At 32.1% G+C, this 15,523-nt stretch overlaps 2 protein-coding genes across 6 annotated transcripts in view; one reads left to right on the top strand and one right to left on the bottom strand.

The window, feature by feature from the left end:
* Positions 1-230: 230 nt before the first annotated feature.
* The window catches only part of LOC130673766 (titin-like), a 47,259-nt gene continuing 31,966 nt past the window's right edge, over positions 231-15,523 (top strand). The window contains exons 1-6 of one of the 3 annotated variants that reach the window (XM_057478946.1): positions 231-679; positions 1,535-1,667; positions 10,610-10,946; positions 14,120-14,551; positions 14,649-15,006; positions 15,076-15,456. In XM_057478946.1, the coding sequence (XP_057334929.1) occupies positions 667-679; positions 1,535-1,667; positions 10,610-10,946; positions 14,120-14,551; positions 14,649-15,006; positions 15,076-15,456 (1,654 nt within the window). In that variant the 5' untranslated portion in view covers positions 231-666. Of the gene's footprint in view, positions 680-1,534; positions 1,668-9,633; positions 9,853-10,609; positions 10,947-14,119; positions 14,552-14,648; positions 15,007-15,075; positions 15,457-15,523 lie in introns of those variants that run through there. The other 2 variants (XM_057478944.1, XM_057478945.1) reach the window with 2 other exon arrangements.
* LOC130673768 (uncharacterized) lies at positions 2,782-8,955 on the bottom strand. 3 transcript variants are annotated; one of them, XM_057478951.1, is made up of 9 exons: positions 8,760-8,819; positions 8,623-8,685; positions 7,948-8,536; positions 7,739-7,869; positions 7,433-7,637; positions 4,730-4,882; positions 4,433-4,615; positions 3,971-4,261; positions 2,784-3,882 (listed from the first exon to the last, which is right to left on the bottom strand). In XM_057478951.1, exons 3-9 carry the CDS (start codon positions 8,434-8,436, stop codon positions 2,944-2,946), a joined length of 2,391 nt encoding a protein of 796 aa, XP_057334934.1. In that variant the 5' UTR covers positions 8,437-8,536; positions 8,623-8,685; positions 8,760-8,819; the 3' UTR covers positions 2,784-2,943. The 3 variants fall into 3 exon arrangements, with proteins under 3 accessions (XP_057334933.1, XP_057334932.1, XP_057334934.1); XM_057478950.1 differs by having other exon boundaries at positions 2,782-3,879; positions 7,948-8,685; positions 8,760-8,955; XM_057478949.1 differs by having other exon boundaries at positions 2,783-3,882; positions 7,948-8,685; positions 8,760-8,952.

Raw genomic sequence — 15,523 nt, 5'->3', positions numbered from 1 at the left:
AACGAATAAGCATTTAATGGAGCAAGAAATGTAGCGAATGATGTTGATGATGTTTTAAGTAAAGAGTACAGATCTGAGAATAAGAGAATAAGTAAAGAGAGTGAACGCATGCGTACGTGATACTTAAAAATTATCGTAGTCAGAGGTAAAATAAAAAAAAAGTTAAAAAATATCACGATGAACTCGGCGAATTGGACGGCAGGCGTCGCGTTCGCTTGCGCCCTCGCTGGGAGACGCTTTTAGACCAAAGAGGCAACCTCCACGGTGAGGAGAAGAACGGGCCGTCGTCCCAACCGTCGGGGTCTCGAGCTTTTGCTCTGAGAGGTGTGCGAGGGTGTCAGATATTATACGTCATACACAACTCATCACCGTAATCAAACATTTAGATACCGATATCCTCTATCTCAAGTGATTTATTTATTTAACTGTGTTTTTTATTGAGATCAAATCGGCATAAATATAAACAAGGAAGTTGCTAAGTAGTATTCAATCGAAGAAGAGATAGAAGAATAAGAATAAAAATAAGAAGAAAAGGTAGAGAGCGAATAGAAAAGAAAGAAAGCAGATCAGTGAGTGAATTGATTTTAGAAAAAAAGTACATACGGTTAATAAAAAAGACAGTGATATGCTGAGGTCAAGAAACAACAACCAAAACATCTAGACGGCATGACCTTAGCAGGTAAAAACAACAACCTGTTTCTTCTTTACATTTCATTTATTTATTATCTAATTTTTTGAGTAACTGTTATTTGTAACCATGTTTTAAAAATCACTATTTAAGTTAAACTCAAGTATTAATAGAGTTTCTATTGCTTTGACACATTACACTGACATTAACAAAGTAATCTGGATAATCCAGTGATTTTTAATAAAATTGATTGATCCAATTTCGGAATGTGTTGGAAAAATAATTTAAAAAATGAAGAAAACATTTTTTTTTAAACAGTTTATTTACGTTTGTTGAATGGTCTTAAATAAAGTATTTTCTCTGCCAATTTGAGTATGGGATTACTCACGTTCCCGGCAATTGGTGCCAAATGCTCACGAGCCCGTTGCATATTTCTTCCCGGCAAGTTTTAACGAATATGTTATAACTATACACGCAGAGTTATAATGTACATAAATATAATGTACATTTTTGTGTGTGTATGTGTGTCTATATATATTTATATTATGTTTATACATATACATATATAAAAAAGTATTTTGCCTGCTTTAAAACGGTATAAATATCATTTTTGCCAGAAGGGTGAATTATTAAACCGTCAAATACCTGGATTCTCGTACTCATTCGCGCTGGCGACGTATGAGCACGCGTTTTAGCTGCGGTGGGTCATTTAAATGATATTTTTAGATTGCCGGCGAGTCGAACTTGACGACTAGCTTGTCGAGGACATTCTTGTGTAAAGAATTTTTTACACCACCTGTCAATCTTATTAATTTTAATTGCAATTATTTATGTATAAAAAATTTTTTTTTATTTTTTTAGCCAATAAATAAACAGAAAAATAATTATACGCATATTTATTATTAGGCGGGAAGAAATCTGGTGACGAGAAGAAATGGGAGGACGAGGAAATAGTTGTGAGCGCACTCGTTGGGGAAGATGTAACTGTCGAGTTAAAATTGAAGCCCGAAGAGTCACGAGATTGTCAACACTTTTTACTGTAAGTCTAACAAGAAAATTAACAAATTTTGCTTAAGCCAATGTAATAATACACTAGAGTTATACTCTATTAAATATCAGTTAAATTTAACATGATTTATTGTAATGACCTTACTAATCTTATATGCATTCCGTTAAAACTCGCAATGCAACTTGTTCTCCGACACAATTCGTGAAATGCCAATGAAGAAAAGAGGCTAAGCCAGACGGTGATGACGATAAAAAAGAATGAGAAGATAAAAAATAAGACGAAGATGAAGAAAATGAGACAGTTTTAAGAAGTTAAAAAGCAATAAAAAGAGATGAAAGATGATTACGAAAGGGAGGAGACTCGTATGACGTTTCTGAGCTGGTGTCGTCGCGTCTAAATTCGAATCGTTGAATCTAAGATCGCTGTGATTGAAACTGGTAGCCATGAAGAATAGATAACAGGAGACCGAACGTAATGTTAAATGAGCGTCCATAAATTGGTGTAACTATTTTTCAGCACAAGGTGGCGCTTTCATCAGCAGTGTACTGAATTTAAACGTTGGCGCCAGATCACAGTCGAATCAATTGCTAGAGAAATAAAATTTCCAATAAATGGAAAATGTCATCGATAATTTAGATATAATTATATAATTGAAATAGTTATAAATTATTTCCAATAATTATAAAACACAATTTAAGAACAAATAATAATTTATCAGAGCAGTTGTACCTTTTTCCTTTAGCACTGAAATACCGAACAGTACTATTTTTGTTGCATGTGCACAGTATTTCTCTTCAACAAATGAAAATTTATTAAGAAATAAAAAAGTAGATTGCTAGATTATAGAGTATGGCATTGGGCTCCCACCTAAGTATTACATCAAAACCTAAACTCTATAATTTATGAAATTCAAAATAAATAAGTTAAACTATCTGTAATAAATAAATAATCGATCAACTAAATCAGTTATTTAAAGTATCAGTAAAAAATTAGTAATTACAGTTAAATTATAATCTCTCATATTTGATAAGAGTATGCTGAATATATATAAAAATAATGATTAATCAAAACTAATTACTTATAGTTCATTTAAATTACATCGGTTTTAAATTTTACTAAAAAGAAATTAGTAACAAAAATAAAAAAATCATAATTGTTTGTATTATTTAATTTGAAACAAAACTTAAATGATTCATACAGAGTCAAGTCACATATAAAAAACATAATTTTAATTTTAATATTTTAAAACAATTACAAATTTATGAATTATGAATAAAATTAATAAAAACAGTAAAAATTTATTGAGCTAGAGTAATTTGGCATTTTTTCGATTTCTTTTGGTTTTCATTTTTTTTTCACAATTTCTGTTATTATAGGATTTTGCCAAAAAGTGTCCACGCATAATCAAAAAATTATTAATAATGGTCCTAGTTAATTTTTTTTTATGTTCATCACATCCTACTAAAGCAGGAATTTCTGATTTAGAAAGATCATTAGCAATTTGATACATAGTATCAATAGTAATGGTCTTAGTACCAACGGTGGTCAATACTATTCTCTCTAAATGTTCTATGAGAACAAATAGATTTTCACTAGGATAAATCAAGTAGCCGTCACTCATAATTTTGATATATTTATCGCGCTCACTTGGGTTATTTGATTGCATACATTGAACACAATCAAAACATTTGGAGAATCTATTCATTTTCCTAGCTATATATCCAGCAATGTAAGAAATTACATACTCGCTGCTATAAGCTACATCATAATCGTGTTGCAATCGAGGATCTGGTAAATGTTCATGTTCAATTTCTTTTTTTTTTGCATCTTTTTCTGTTTCTTCATCATCATCATCATCATCATCATTATCATCATTATTATCATCATCATCATCGTCATCATCAATGAATAAGTGGTCATAATTCATAGAACAATCATTATCAGTGACACTATCAACGTAACCTGAACTTTCAGTTTCATTTTCAGCAGCGCATATCTCGTCAGAGCAACCGTTTTCAATTATTTCGTCAATTTTTTGCAACCAATCTTTTTTAGGAGCAACAGCAGCAGCTAAAGATTCTTTTGTTTGGATTAATGACTCAAGTAGTTCACCAGCGGTGACATTAGATCCTTTAGGCGGAGTTGCCAAAGAATAAGAACAAAGTAAGCGCAATACTTGTCCGAATAGAATGGGGTCTGGATGGTCATTACTACCGCACGCACTACGGATTATCCCAAAAAACTTCTATCAAAGAAGTGTCAATATTAAAAACTTCATACATTTATTTAAATTGAAAATTAGTCTTATAATTTGTTATGATTTTTATATATACCTCTAACATATCCTGCGTCACACGAGCTGTCATTAAATAACTGTAACCGCATTTGTCATGTAGAAAATCTAATAATTCTAAAGTCGACTGTAATGAGATTAAAAGTCCTGACAAAGTACTGGCGGTAATTGCAAAAAAAAAATCATCGGAATTCATATCATCGAAATCATTTGTTGTTTTACTTTTTCTTTTCTTTACTTTTTCATTTTTTACTTTAAATTTCTGTTTTTCTTTTTCTTCTGTTGCTTTTGACTGCCATGTACGTAAATAATTTATAAATTCAACGATTGCCTACAAAATAAAAAAAATAATATCAATTACTCAATAATTATGTTCATGTATTATGAAATTAGCAAAAAAAAAACGTATAATTTCACGGTTTAAATTATTAGTTAATTGTTATTCCAGCATTTTTTCGTTAGCAGTCAGCGATTGTTTATTTTGGTGAGGGCAAATATATACCTTTTTAGACAGATTCTCATCATCAGGTCTCAAAGCATCCATGGGTGTCCTTGACATCATTGCTTTAATCAGATTCCCGACTTTAGTGATAAACGCAATAGTTGCGTCGCTATCTTCCAACTCCGGGCAATTTGGTTCATTTTTAAGCGTTTCCATCGCTGCTCGAACTTTTTTAGAAAATAACTAAATCCAAAAAATATTCTTATAAATATAAAACTTTACTTTTAGCAGCATAATAAAATTAACCTGAGCGTAACCGTCAATAATATAGATAACTTTAATATTAAGAATTTTTACCTCGATAGCAAGAGGTACATTCATTTTTGCGAAGCCTTGTGGATTGACATTATGCATTGATAAATTGTGAGCCATCCTCAAATTCATATTTAAATGTCCTTCGTATTTTAATAATGCAATCCAATGAGATTTCTTGACTATACCATCTGGAGTCTACAACCAAAATTCATACGTTTTTTAATTATAGCATTCTAGTAAAATAATTTTTGTCAAATAAGTACCCTCGCAGATTTGAATCACGGTGGAAACACCGTGGAAGTGTAAACACCGTGGATCCACCGTGGTTACACGGTGGGTTTGTTCCATTTCACCACCAGGTATACACAGTGTATCCACTGTGATAACGCGGTGTATCCACCGTGATTCCACGGTGGGTTGACCACTGTGTATACACGGTGTTCCCACTGTGATTACGCGGTGCATTCACCGTGATTCCACGGTGGTTTTTTGCTATTTCACCACCGTGGTTCCACGATGTATCCACCGCGTAATCACAGTGGGAACACCGTGTATACACAGTGGGCAACCCACCGTGGAATCACGGTAGATTCACCGCGTAATCACAGTGGTAAAATGGAACAAACCCACCGTGTTTCCACCGTGATTCAAAAATGCGAGGGTAGATATCCTACCCAAAATTGTAATTTTTCCAAAATTTTATTTCGAAGACACTTCAGTAAATGTGGAAAATCAGAAATAAACCAAAGCCGGCGTCCAAAATCATAAGGATGCTCACAACTACATTGACCATCAGATATTCCAAATAATTTCCACGCACCACGATTCCATTGGGCTCCGTCACAAATAATCGCATCAACATAATAACCAGCTTTTTCGAGCAATATCACACACTCAATAATCAATTTGTGCAGAATATCACCAGTCACAGCATTTTTGCTAAAAAATTGCCCGACTACTTGGACCCAGTGACCTTGAAAAGGTTGGAACATAAACACTAGTGCATGGTCAGCTGGGGTGCTTTTAAGATGATCTGGAGTATAATCTCCTAAATTCACAAAACCATCTAATTTTAATGTTTTGCGATTTAATGCAATCCCTTCACTCAAACCAATTTCATCAAGTAGCAAAGATCCTGAGAAAAAAATATTTGGTTAATACATAACAAATCCAAACACTAGAGCAATCCAAGCGCCCATTTATTGCAGATTTTGATAAGCAATTTTCGAATGAGAAGAAGTTTCTACCGTTTACTGACTCATAAGTTATATAGATTTCGTGTAAGTTTACAAGCTTTTAAATTAAAATATATATCATATATGAGTTAATGTAAGCTTTAGTATGAATAAAAAAATATTTTCAGATTATATAAAGAAACATCAGCAAGAGAAAGTATACATTGATTAAGTAAAGCACAGGAAAGTGAAGAAAAGGAGACGTGTGATACTTCAGGAAATATTGTTTTTTTAATAGTAAACTCCAACTTTGTTGATGAAATGGCTATAAAGCAATTATCAAACTGTGATTAGTAATACTTGAAACAAAATGCTGAAGGTATTTGTTAGATACAATCCCGCATGAATTTTGTGTAATGTGATGGCTATAATACCCCGTTTTTGATACTCTTCCATACGTGAACCTTTAAGTTTTAGTGTGTCGAAGACGGCTTTAGGGAAACCGAACGCGCTATCTAGTTTTTGAATATACCGATTCAAAGTGTCTTTACAAGGAAGCGGAAGAATTTCTTTTTTTCGAATCTGATCATATAATGCACTGCCTTTAATTCGCATTAAGAGACATTCGTATACCCACTCAGTCGAATATCGGCGCTGTTTAGCGTTAGTCGCTTTCGCCGCATTGAAACAAGTACGCACAGCTTCTTGCTGTAGAAGTGGTAAATCCGAAATTTTTTTTAATAATGTTGTTTCTTCTAAAGCGGCACAATCGTCTTTCATTTTCAAAAGATTACTTTTTAAAGTTTCATTCTAAATTAAGGAAAGTCAAGTATCTTAACAACCAAATATTAACGAATTATAAAACTAGAATAATGCTCAAATTTTTATCAATAACAATATTATTAAAAAATATCAATGATAAAAAAAATTAGCGAGCATGATCGAATTAACTGAAAAAGCTGAAATATGCGACTTATTTTTCATTGAACATTAAACTTAATTTATGTTTGCGACAATATATTGAGTTTAAAATCGACATTTCGGATAAATATTGAATCTTCTATAATGTGTACTTTTTACGAAATGATTACCAATAACATGTATAATGAAGTTGCAGTGTTTTGTACTTTGTTTAAGAAAAACATTAGATAGATGTATATAAAAACCTGAAAACAATTTAAAGACAACGACAACTAAAGAATTATATGATTGCTAGAGTGCAAGAGTGAGACACAAAAGATTGTAATAAAAGGAAAATTATTAATGTTAAAATTTTTTGATGATAACAAAGCATTTAAATCCTGATATAGATATTATAGCAATGTCAGATTTACATGTTAAATTACTTAAAATTATTCATACAAATTTCTTAAGACTCTAAAGTTTTTATTTATGATTTATAAAAAAACAATTAAGCCAACAGTAATTATCAATAGAAGAATTTAACCACTGCGAAATCAATAGTCATAAAATTTTAGTTCTAAGATGTTATCAGATAAAAAACATCTATTTCTTGGAAATTAACATTTCAACATAATATTAATGAGACAAATACAAACAATTGATATACCTTTTCACTGAGACGTCTTATTTTTTTTTTCTCTAAAACCAATTCAATCTTTTTACTATTATATAATCCCTTAAAATCTTTACTTTGTTTATTATTCCGGTTTTGTATATTTTGTCTTGCTTGTCGACAAGCAATGCATCGGTATAGTGGCATTTTTTTCTTATATTCATCAGATGACAGAATACCTTTACAACCAGATGAAACTCTTAAAATTAAAAAAATTTTTTATTTAATGGCTTCAAAATTTGGCTGTATTTCATAATGAATCCATTAAATAAAAATTTATTAAACAACAAATAAGATTACTTGTTTTCATTATATCCGGTTCCACTGCAAAAATAATAATTTTCAGCTTTATTTAAAATTTCCCAAACAGTTTCGATTTGTGGAATTTCTTCAGATAAATCGATACATACGTCTGTACACGCATTTACAATCTAGAAAATAAAATATAAAAGTTAGTAAAATAATACGGCTGTTTTAAAACTTTCTAATAATAAATTGAAATAACTTACTGTAACTGTTAAATCGTTTTTTATTTTTAGATGACATTTAAGTTTGAAACAAGTTGAATCTAAATACGATAGTATTATAGTTTGGTTATGATCAAACGTCCAACTCCAATTCCTTGGTAAAGGTTTCACTTCTAATGCATTATAAATATCATGTACAGATAACTGCTGATCATTATTATTTTTAAGTTCTACATTACAATTTCCAGAAATTAATAAGACACTTTCACTGTTTGATACAGAATTATCACTTGGGTAATGAACACTACTCATGCCATTATTGTTTATATTACTCCTATTTTCATTATCAACAACATTATTCAATAATATAGGATCATCTACGATAGAAGTAGTTAAAATATAATCTTGCCAAAAAAGATCAGCATATTTTATAGCGTTTACATTTTCTAAATTATTGACAACAGGCTGTATTAATAAGGAATTATTTTCTTGAAGGACATCAACGTTGACTTCGTCATCAACAATGTCCATAGAATTGATAACTGATAAATTATCATTATCGCAGCCACTATCATAACATTGATTTACATTTAAGTGAGGTATTGCACCTGGTTTTATTGTAGCTCTGCACCTGTCAGATACAAAAACATTTCCATCTGGTAACGTTGTGCTATCTAACTTAATAATATCAGTTTTTTTAAAATGTAATTCACAAACACAGTTTGTTGATTTCAACTCTTGGCCAATTGCTGTGCTCCATTTTTCCAGTAAGTCTGGCTTCTTTTTTTGAGAAAAAAATGATTAACAAAATAATTGAAAATAAATTGGCGTAATTTTTTTTTGAGGTTACTTACCTTTGGCACTTTGAATAAGCGATGTTTTCGTAAATGTAAAATATTTTTGTCTTCTTGCACTTTACGACCACTTAAACAACCATTTACTACACAACACCGTCCCATTATTTCAATTGTTTATAAAAAAAAACAATTTTTATATCACAAATTGAACAATGGCAGAAATTATCAACTATCAGTTTCAATCTAAAATAATAATAATAATTCAGTACGTTGGAGTTCGGACTGCTGCTAGTGGCGAAAATAAGAACTATGATCTCTACACTTTTTTGAGGACGTAGAAACGGACGAATCGCCTATACCGTTCGGTCTCCTGTTATCTATTCTTCATGCTGGTAGCTGAAGAGCGAAGACCTGCCCCTCTACTTTTCTGCCGAGAAGGAGAGCACCCGGGATAGATGCTCTAGGAGATGAGGAATTTTTAGTTGTGACTGAGCCAGGTCGCTGGTCATCATTATCATCCTTTTATCATTTTTTTTTAAATATTTTTTTCATCCTCCATCTCTGCACCCTCAACTCCGTAACACTTCTTCGCAATTTATTTTTTAAAAATTACTTTGCCTATTATTTAATTCTCATTCCTCCCTTTATTTTACTTGCCTTGACATCTTCGTTATGTCAACTAACTGGGCGGTCTTGTTCTTATTTAAATGTGTGGGCGTGTGTGCGCAGTAGTACGCTGGCGCGAAGCAACCGATTGACTGACAGTCAAGCGGGGGCGACGAGGCCGGCTGATATCTTCTAAAACTATTAAATAATTCGCGTAACACTGGCAGTAACACCATAATTAACATTTTTAATAAATAGTTTACACAGAAAATAATATACCCACCTATTATATAATTGGACAAGAGATTTTCTTTGTATCAAATAAATAATGGAATAAATATTTAAATTAAAATGAAGACAGTGTGATAATGAGTAGTGCAAATGAATCACCTGGTTAGTTTTATTTTTTTGATAAATCGAATGATTGTCGAGTCAATTGACGAAAGAACCGAGTCGTTGATATGGGGAGTCAATGCTGTAAGTGTGAAAAACAGAATAAAAATCAAAAGGTGACAGGATTTAGTTTGGATTCAACTAAATTTCGGTATGATTTCTTCTTCTTCTTCTTTTTATTATTATTAAATAATATTTATTTAACCTGAAATATTTAAATAACAATTTTTAATTAAATTTTTTAAAACTTGATTTATTTACTGACATCCCTTGACAAAAAAAATATAATCTTTTGATGTTGAAAAAAGATTTATGACTTTATTAAAGTGTAGACAAATTTATTTAACACTATATATTTATAAATAAAAACTGGTACTTTTTATATTTTTATTTTTCGTTAATAGTAATTTAATATATATAGAATTACTTTACGTTTGATGAAGATATATTGATATGTATGTTGAAAGAATAATTATCTTCATTCAAGGGTAGACAATGACACGTTGCTCTACAAGAGTATATACGCGTTGGCGTTGATCCCTGGATGATTTTCTTTACCGGCAACCAAAATTCTTAGTGTTGTGTGCTGTGTGTATAGAACACAACTGTACACATTAGACTAGCAGACGATGGATGAACGAGTAGCTAGATCACCACTGCGCTCGAAATATCACGATCACGGGCCAAGGGATTGAGGGGAATTCAAAATTAATGTTTGCTTGCGATGCTGCAACCTCGTGTTTCTTAACTATACACATATATATAAATATATAAACTTAAATGATCAATAATCAATAAATCACTTACTCCGTTACAAAATTTTTTAAATTTTAAATTACACTAGTACTAGTAATTTAAAAATAATGATGACGTCATAAATTATTTAATTTAATTAAAAAATGTTTCAGATTTCGTGGAGATAATTTGATACCCTCCGATCGTTACAGTGTGAAAACACGTGGAAATGTAATCCAATTAACGTTGAAGAAATCACAGAAGGACGACACCGGTCACTACTCATTAGTCGCTAAAAAATTGCAATCAACAAATTATCCATTGAGTGAAAATAAGGATATCAATAAAGAAGGAGGACGAAAAAAAATACGAATGAATATTCGCGATACTGCTGATGACCCTGAAGAGGGCGAACCGCCGATATTTGTACGAAGGCTTACCGACTTGGCTGTTAAAGTTGGTACGAGGACACGTTTTCTCGTTGAAATCCGCAGCTCTTCAAGTCCAAAGGTAACAAACTATAAATAATTTAATTGCACACTGATTTTTATAAATTACAGTGCTAATGTATTTTATTAGTTTTCATAATGAGTGATTTAAAATTAAATACATGTTATTTTACATAAAATAATAGACAGTGAGAAAATACCCGGAAGACAAAACTTGAAGAGTCACTGACATGCATAAATTATTTGGTTTAATGTTATAGCCATAGAGCACCTCATTTTAAATGTAGTGGTATAAATCCGTATATATAACGAATAGCCGTGAGTGGTCTATGCGTCTGGGACAAATCTGTACCATAGTATAATAATGTATAAAGATAAATCGGCTTGTACGAGCATTTGCGAGGTACATGAACTCTCTCCAAAGTCTTCCGCATTGCTTGCGCCAATCGGGAAATGTTTGAGTCACAATGTAATCATTAGAATCTAATCTTGGCGTACTGTAACTGATGATTTTGCTGATAAATCTATACATATAACTTATTTTGTTATATATTATCAATGATTAATTATGTTGGTTCTTTGTCGTAAGCTAGATTGAGAGATTGTCAAACTGAAGCCATTTGTTATTTTCAAAATTTTATTATTGGTGATATTTATAATGGACGCAGTGAAAAAATATGATGATATTTATTCTTGAGACAGTATTTCGTAAATATTTCCTGCAAAATCTTTGGCAGTCGAAGTAAAATAGGCTTTTTGATAATTTATTACGGTTTTAAAAATTTTAAAAAAGGAAACTGCAATAAAACAAGATCATTGGTTGACAAAAGAATCGATTTAATTAACATATTTCTCAGTATACCTGCATTATTTATTAAAATTTATGAGCTTTACAATAGAATACATTCTCATATAATATGGCGACAGGTAAAGTGTATTCAGAAAAAAAAATATTTTAAAAGGTTCAAAAGCAGTATTTCTTCCATTTCTTAATGAAAATTACAAAAAATTCAGTTATAAAAAAAAAATTGACAATTAAAAACACCAGTCAAGTTGTAAAAATGGGCGGTTTGTCTTCGGGGAATACTTCAAAAGCTTCCATCTTTTTTTGAGCTATCGCTATTAGACTTAAACGATATATAAGTGACTCTGCGTAGTATGGAAATTTTTTTCTCAAATCATATTTTGTAATAGCATAAAAATCAATATTGCTGTGAGGTAAAGTTGATTTATGTTGAGGATCGAAGTTCAATAATAATAATTCGTAGTAACTTGATTGAGTTCCAGGAATTAGCGTTTGTATCATTCTTAAAACATCTCCCAAATAGTTCACTCGCAAAATATCACAACATATGTTATCCATAGCTTCTGAATATGCGTCACAAACATATATACCAGCAGCTCTTAATTTGACAAGGTGCTTTATAAAAACAATCCAAGCTGAAAGATAATTTTGATTGCGATACCAACCCCATTCATTCATCGGTAAAAGTCCATCGTTGTCAACAACGTTAACATTAATACCAGCGATCAGAAGATAACGTAAAACTTGTAAATTTCCATTGTTTCTGTAAAAAAAAAATTCGTGAAGAGCAGATCTTCCTTCATCATTAACTATATTGATATCAATCCCAGGGTAATACAATAAAGTTTTAACAGACTCCGCATCAGCATGCGGCGAACCAACGGCAGCAAGTAAAGGTGACACACTGTGGTATCTAGTGCGACTTACTAAATTAACATTGCACATGAGTTTCAGAAGAAATATTATAATATTGTTATGTCCATAATAGGCTGCAATATTTAGCAGTGTTGTGCAACCATAAGAATCATCAAGAAAGGCGCTGCATCCTGCTTCTATAATAAGAAACTCAATAGCTTTGTTATCGGCACACAAAACTGCCAGCTCTGTGGGTGTGCAAGAGCAGGATATCTGTGGAATATATGCCCGAAGATTTTCTTCCACATTTGCATCGACTAATTTTTGAAAATGATAGTTTGCTCCCTTCATAATACAGCAGTGGAGAATCGGTCCAAAGTGTTTTGTACTTTTGTGTAAGTCTGCATTGTTGTCTACCAGATAGTCGAAAAATTCAGGATCATCCAAGTATAGCGACATGTGAAGGATAGTTAATTTTATATATTCTTCCACGTAGTCTTCCTCGACATCTTCCTCGACGTCTTCCTCGTCGTCTTCCTGGTCGACTGTCTCGTCGACTTTCTTGTTGTCTTTCTCGTCGACTTCCTCGAAGTCTTCCTCGTCGTCTATCTCTTCGATTTTCTTGTCGTCTTTCTTGTCGTCTCCATCTCTATTATCTTTATCAATTTCGTTGCCCTCACTATCATAATAAAAACGTTCGCCTTCCCCTTCATAAATAATAGATTCTGGAAGTGTGATATACAAATACTTTTTGTATCGACGATGTAATTTGACAACTGTATCAACGGACAAAATTCCATTCCTTACTTTTTCACGCACTTTGTGATATTCCTGTATTAATTCGTTAAAAACGTCTTCGTTATCTTCCATGTTTTAAAATTTATATTATAACATTTATTTTTATTTAAAAACTGATTCTTATCAACTGCGTAATTTTTTGAGGATATTTTTATAAATTAAATATACAATTTACACCACGGTAACTTAAACTGGCGACTTGTAACGAACTGCCGCAGAAGAACTAATGAGTTTTATGTTAGAAACTGAATTTTGAAATTTTAATCTTCTCTGATTACTTGCTATCCCCACTTTAGAAAATTTCTACCACCTTCAGCTTTTCGTACGTCATTATTTGATGATTAGGGAAATCAAATTCCATAGCAAGAATTTCAGGAAAATGAAGGTCGGGTACTTAATACTATAATCTAAGTAATTTAGTATGAAATTTTACCAAAATTATTTTTAGTTTGCTATTGAAAAATCATACATACGAGCAAATTCTTCCTAAAAATCAATTTGTGAATATTTTGAAATTAAATTTTGAACCCTAATAAAAATTAAAATCAAAAGTTTAAAATTTCATAAACAATCATAAATAAATTTCTTCGAAATGTCTAGCCTTGAATAACAAATTGTTATTTGTAAAGACCTAGTACTGTAATAAATCCTGTTTACATTAAACACAAAGAGGATTTTATACTCACATTGATAAAATATTACAGTGAAAAGAATTTAAATTGAAAAGAATAACAAAAATAAAGTCTTATAAGTTGTTATCTTAATTTTGTCCATAGGTAACATGGCACCGAAACGACCAACCGATTCAAGCCGGCTCGAGATTTTCTTTTGTACACGAGGGAAATTTTTATTGCGTCGATGTAGCTCCGGTAATGGTAGAAGACCAGGGTCACTGGACCTGTATGGTAGAAAATGTATACGGAAGATCATCATGTGTATCTTGCCTCAGCGTTATTGTACCGAAAGCTTACAAACGCCCGGAGTTTGTTGAAGAACTTCGAGCAATTCTCACCGAAACTGGTACAGTTTCACTCGAATGTAAAGTCGTTGGAGTTCCTACGCCAGTTCTTCGATGGTTCAAAGACAGCAAAGAAATAAAAGCTGGTGACGTCTTCGCATTGACCGCAAATGCCGATGACCCAACGTCATTGGGAACTTACACATGTCAAGCAGACAATTGTATGGGAACCGCGTACTCATCATCAAAAGTATTAATAATAAATTTATAGCCTCATTAAAATTATATATGTATGATATGACATCACTATTTATTATTGTTTGTATGAAAATAAATATTGTCTGCAGGTTCATGTGGTAGGAAGAGGAAGTAGAGAAGGATCTTTGAAGCCTGCGGATACTCTGACACCTTCGGGACCTCTTCCAGTATTTAAAAAAATACTAAGCGATGAATGCTGTCGGATTGGTGACACTATTACCCTGTCATGTCAAGTTCAAGTCCCTCCGTGGCCTAAAGTTATCACTTGGTACAATAAAGCGGGTAAAGTTGAACCGACCGATAAGTATCACGAAATGGAAGATGGATTGGGAACGTATTCAATTGAAATACGCGGAGTCGAAGCTATGGACGAAGGAGAGTGGAAATGTGTCGCTACTAGCTCTGAAAATGTTATGCAATTTACTACTTGCTATGTCGCAATGTCTGGTAAATTTAAAACTATAATTATTAATAAATGTCTAGTTTTTTTTTTATTGCCCGTTATTTTATTTTCAGTTCCTAAGAATTATAGAATGCCGCGTTTCATGGAAAGCCTCAAGGCAGTTTTGACAGAAGAAGGACTAGTGTCTTTTGAATGCAAAGTCGTCGGGTTTCCTACTCCCTTTCTCAGATGGTTCAAAGACGGCCAAGAATTGAAGCCCGGTGATGTTTATCAGCTGACTGGTACTAATTCACTGGGGTCTTACTGCTGTATCGCGAGAAATTGTATGGGCGAAGCTAAAAGTACTGCAGAGCTGACTGTCGAGGACATTCAGAATCAGTTAAATGAAGAAGAACGTCTTCAGTTGCTGAGTTTTAATCAGGTTCCTAAATTTATTAAAGGTCTGCGAAGTTGCGAAGCGAGAATTCATGAAGATTTCACATTTACAGTTCAAGGTATTTGTATAAATATATTATTTTATGTTTAATTAAATTTGAAAATAATTATTTTGTGCTAAATTAC

The sequence above is a fragment of the Microplitis mediator genome, chromosome 8, assembly GCF_029852145.1.
Source record: "Microplitis mediator isolate UGA2020A chromosome 8, iyMicMedi2.1, whole genome shotgun sequence".
Classification (NCBI taxonomy): domain Eukaryota; kingdom Metazoa; phylum Arthropoda; class Insecta; order Hymenoptera; family Braconidae; genus Microplitis; species Microplitis mediator.
This window is presented reverse-complemented; position numbering and strand designations above follow the sequence as displayed.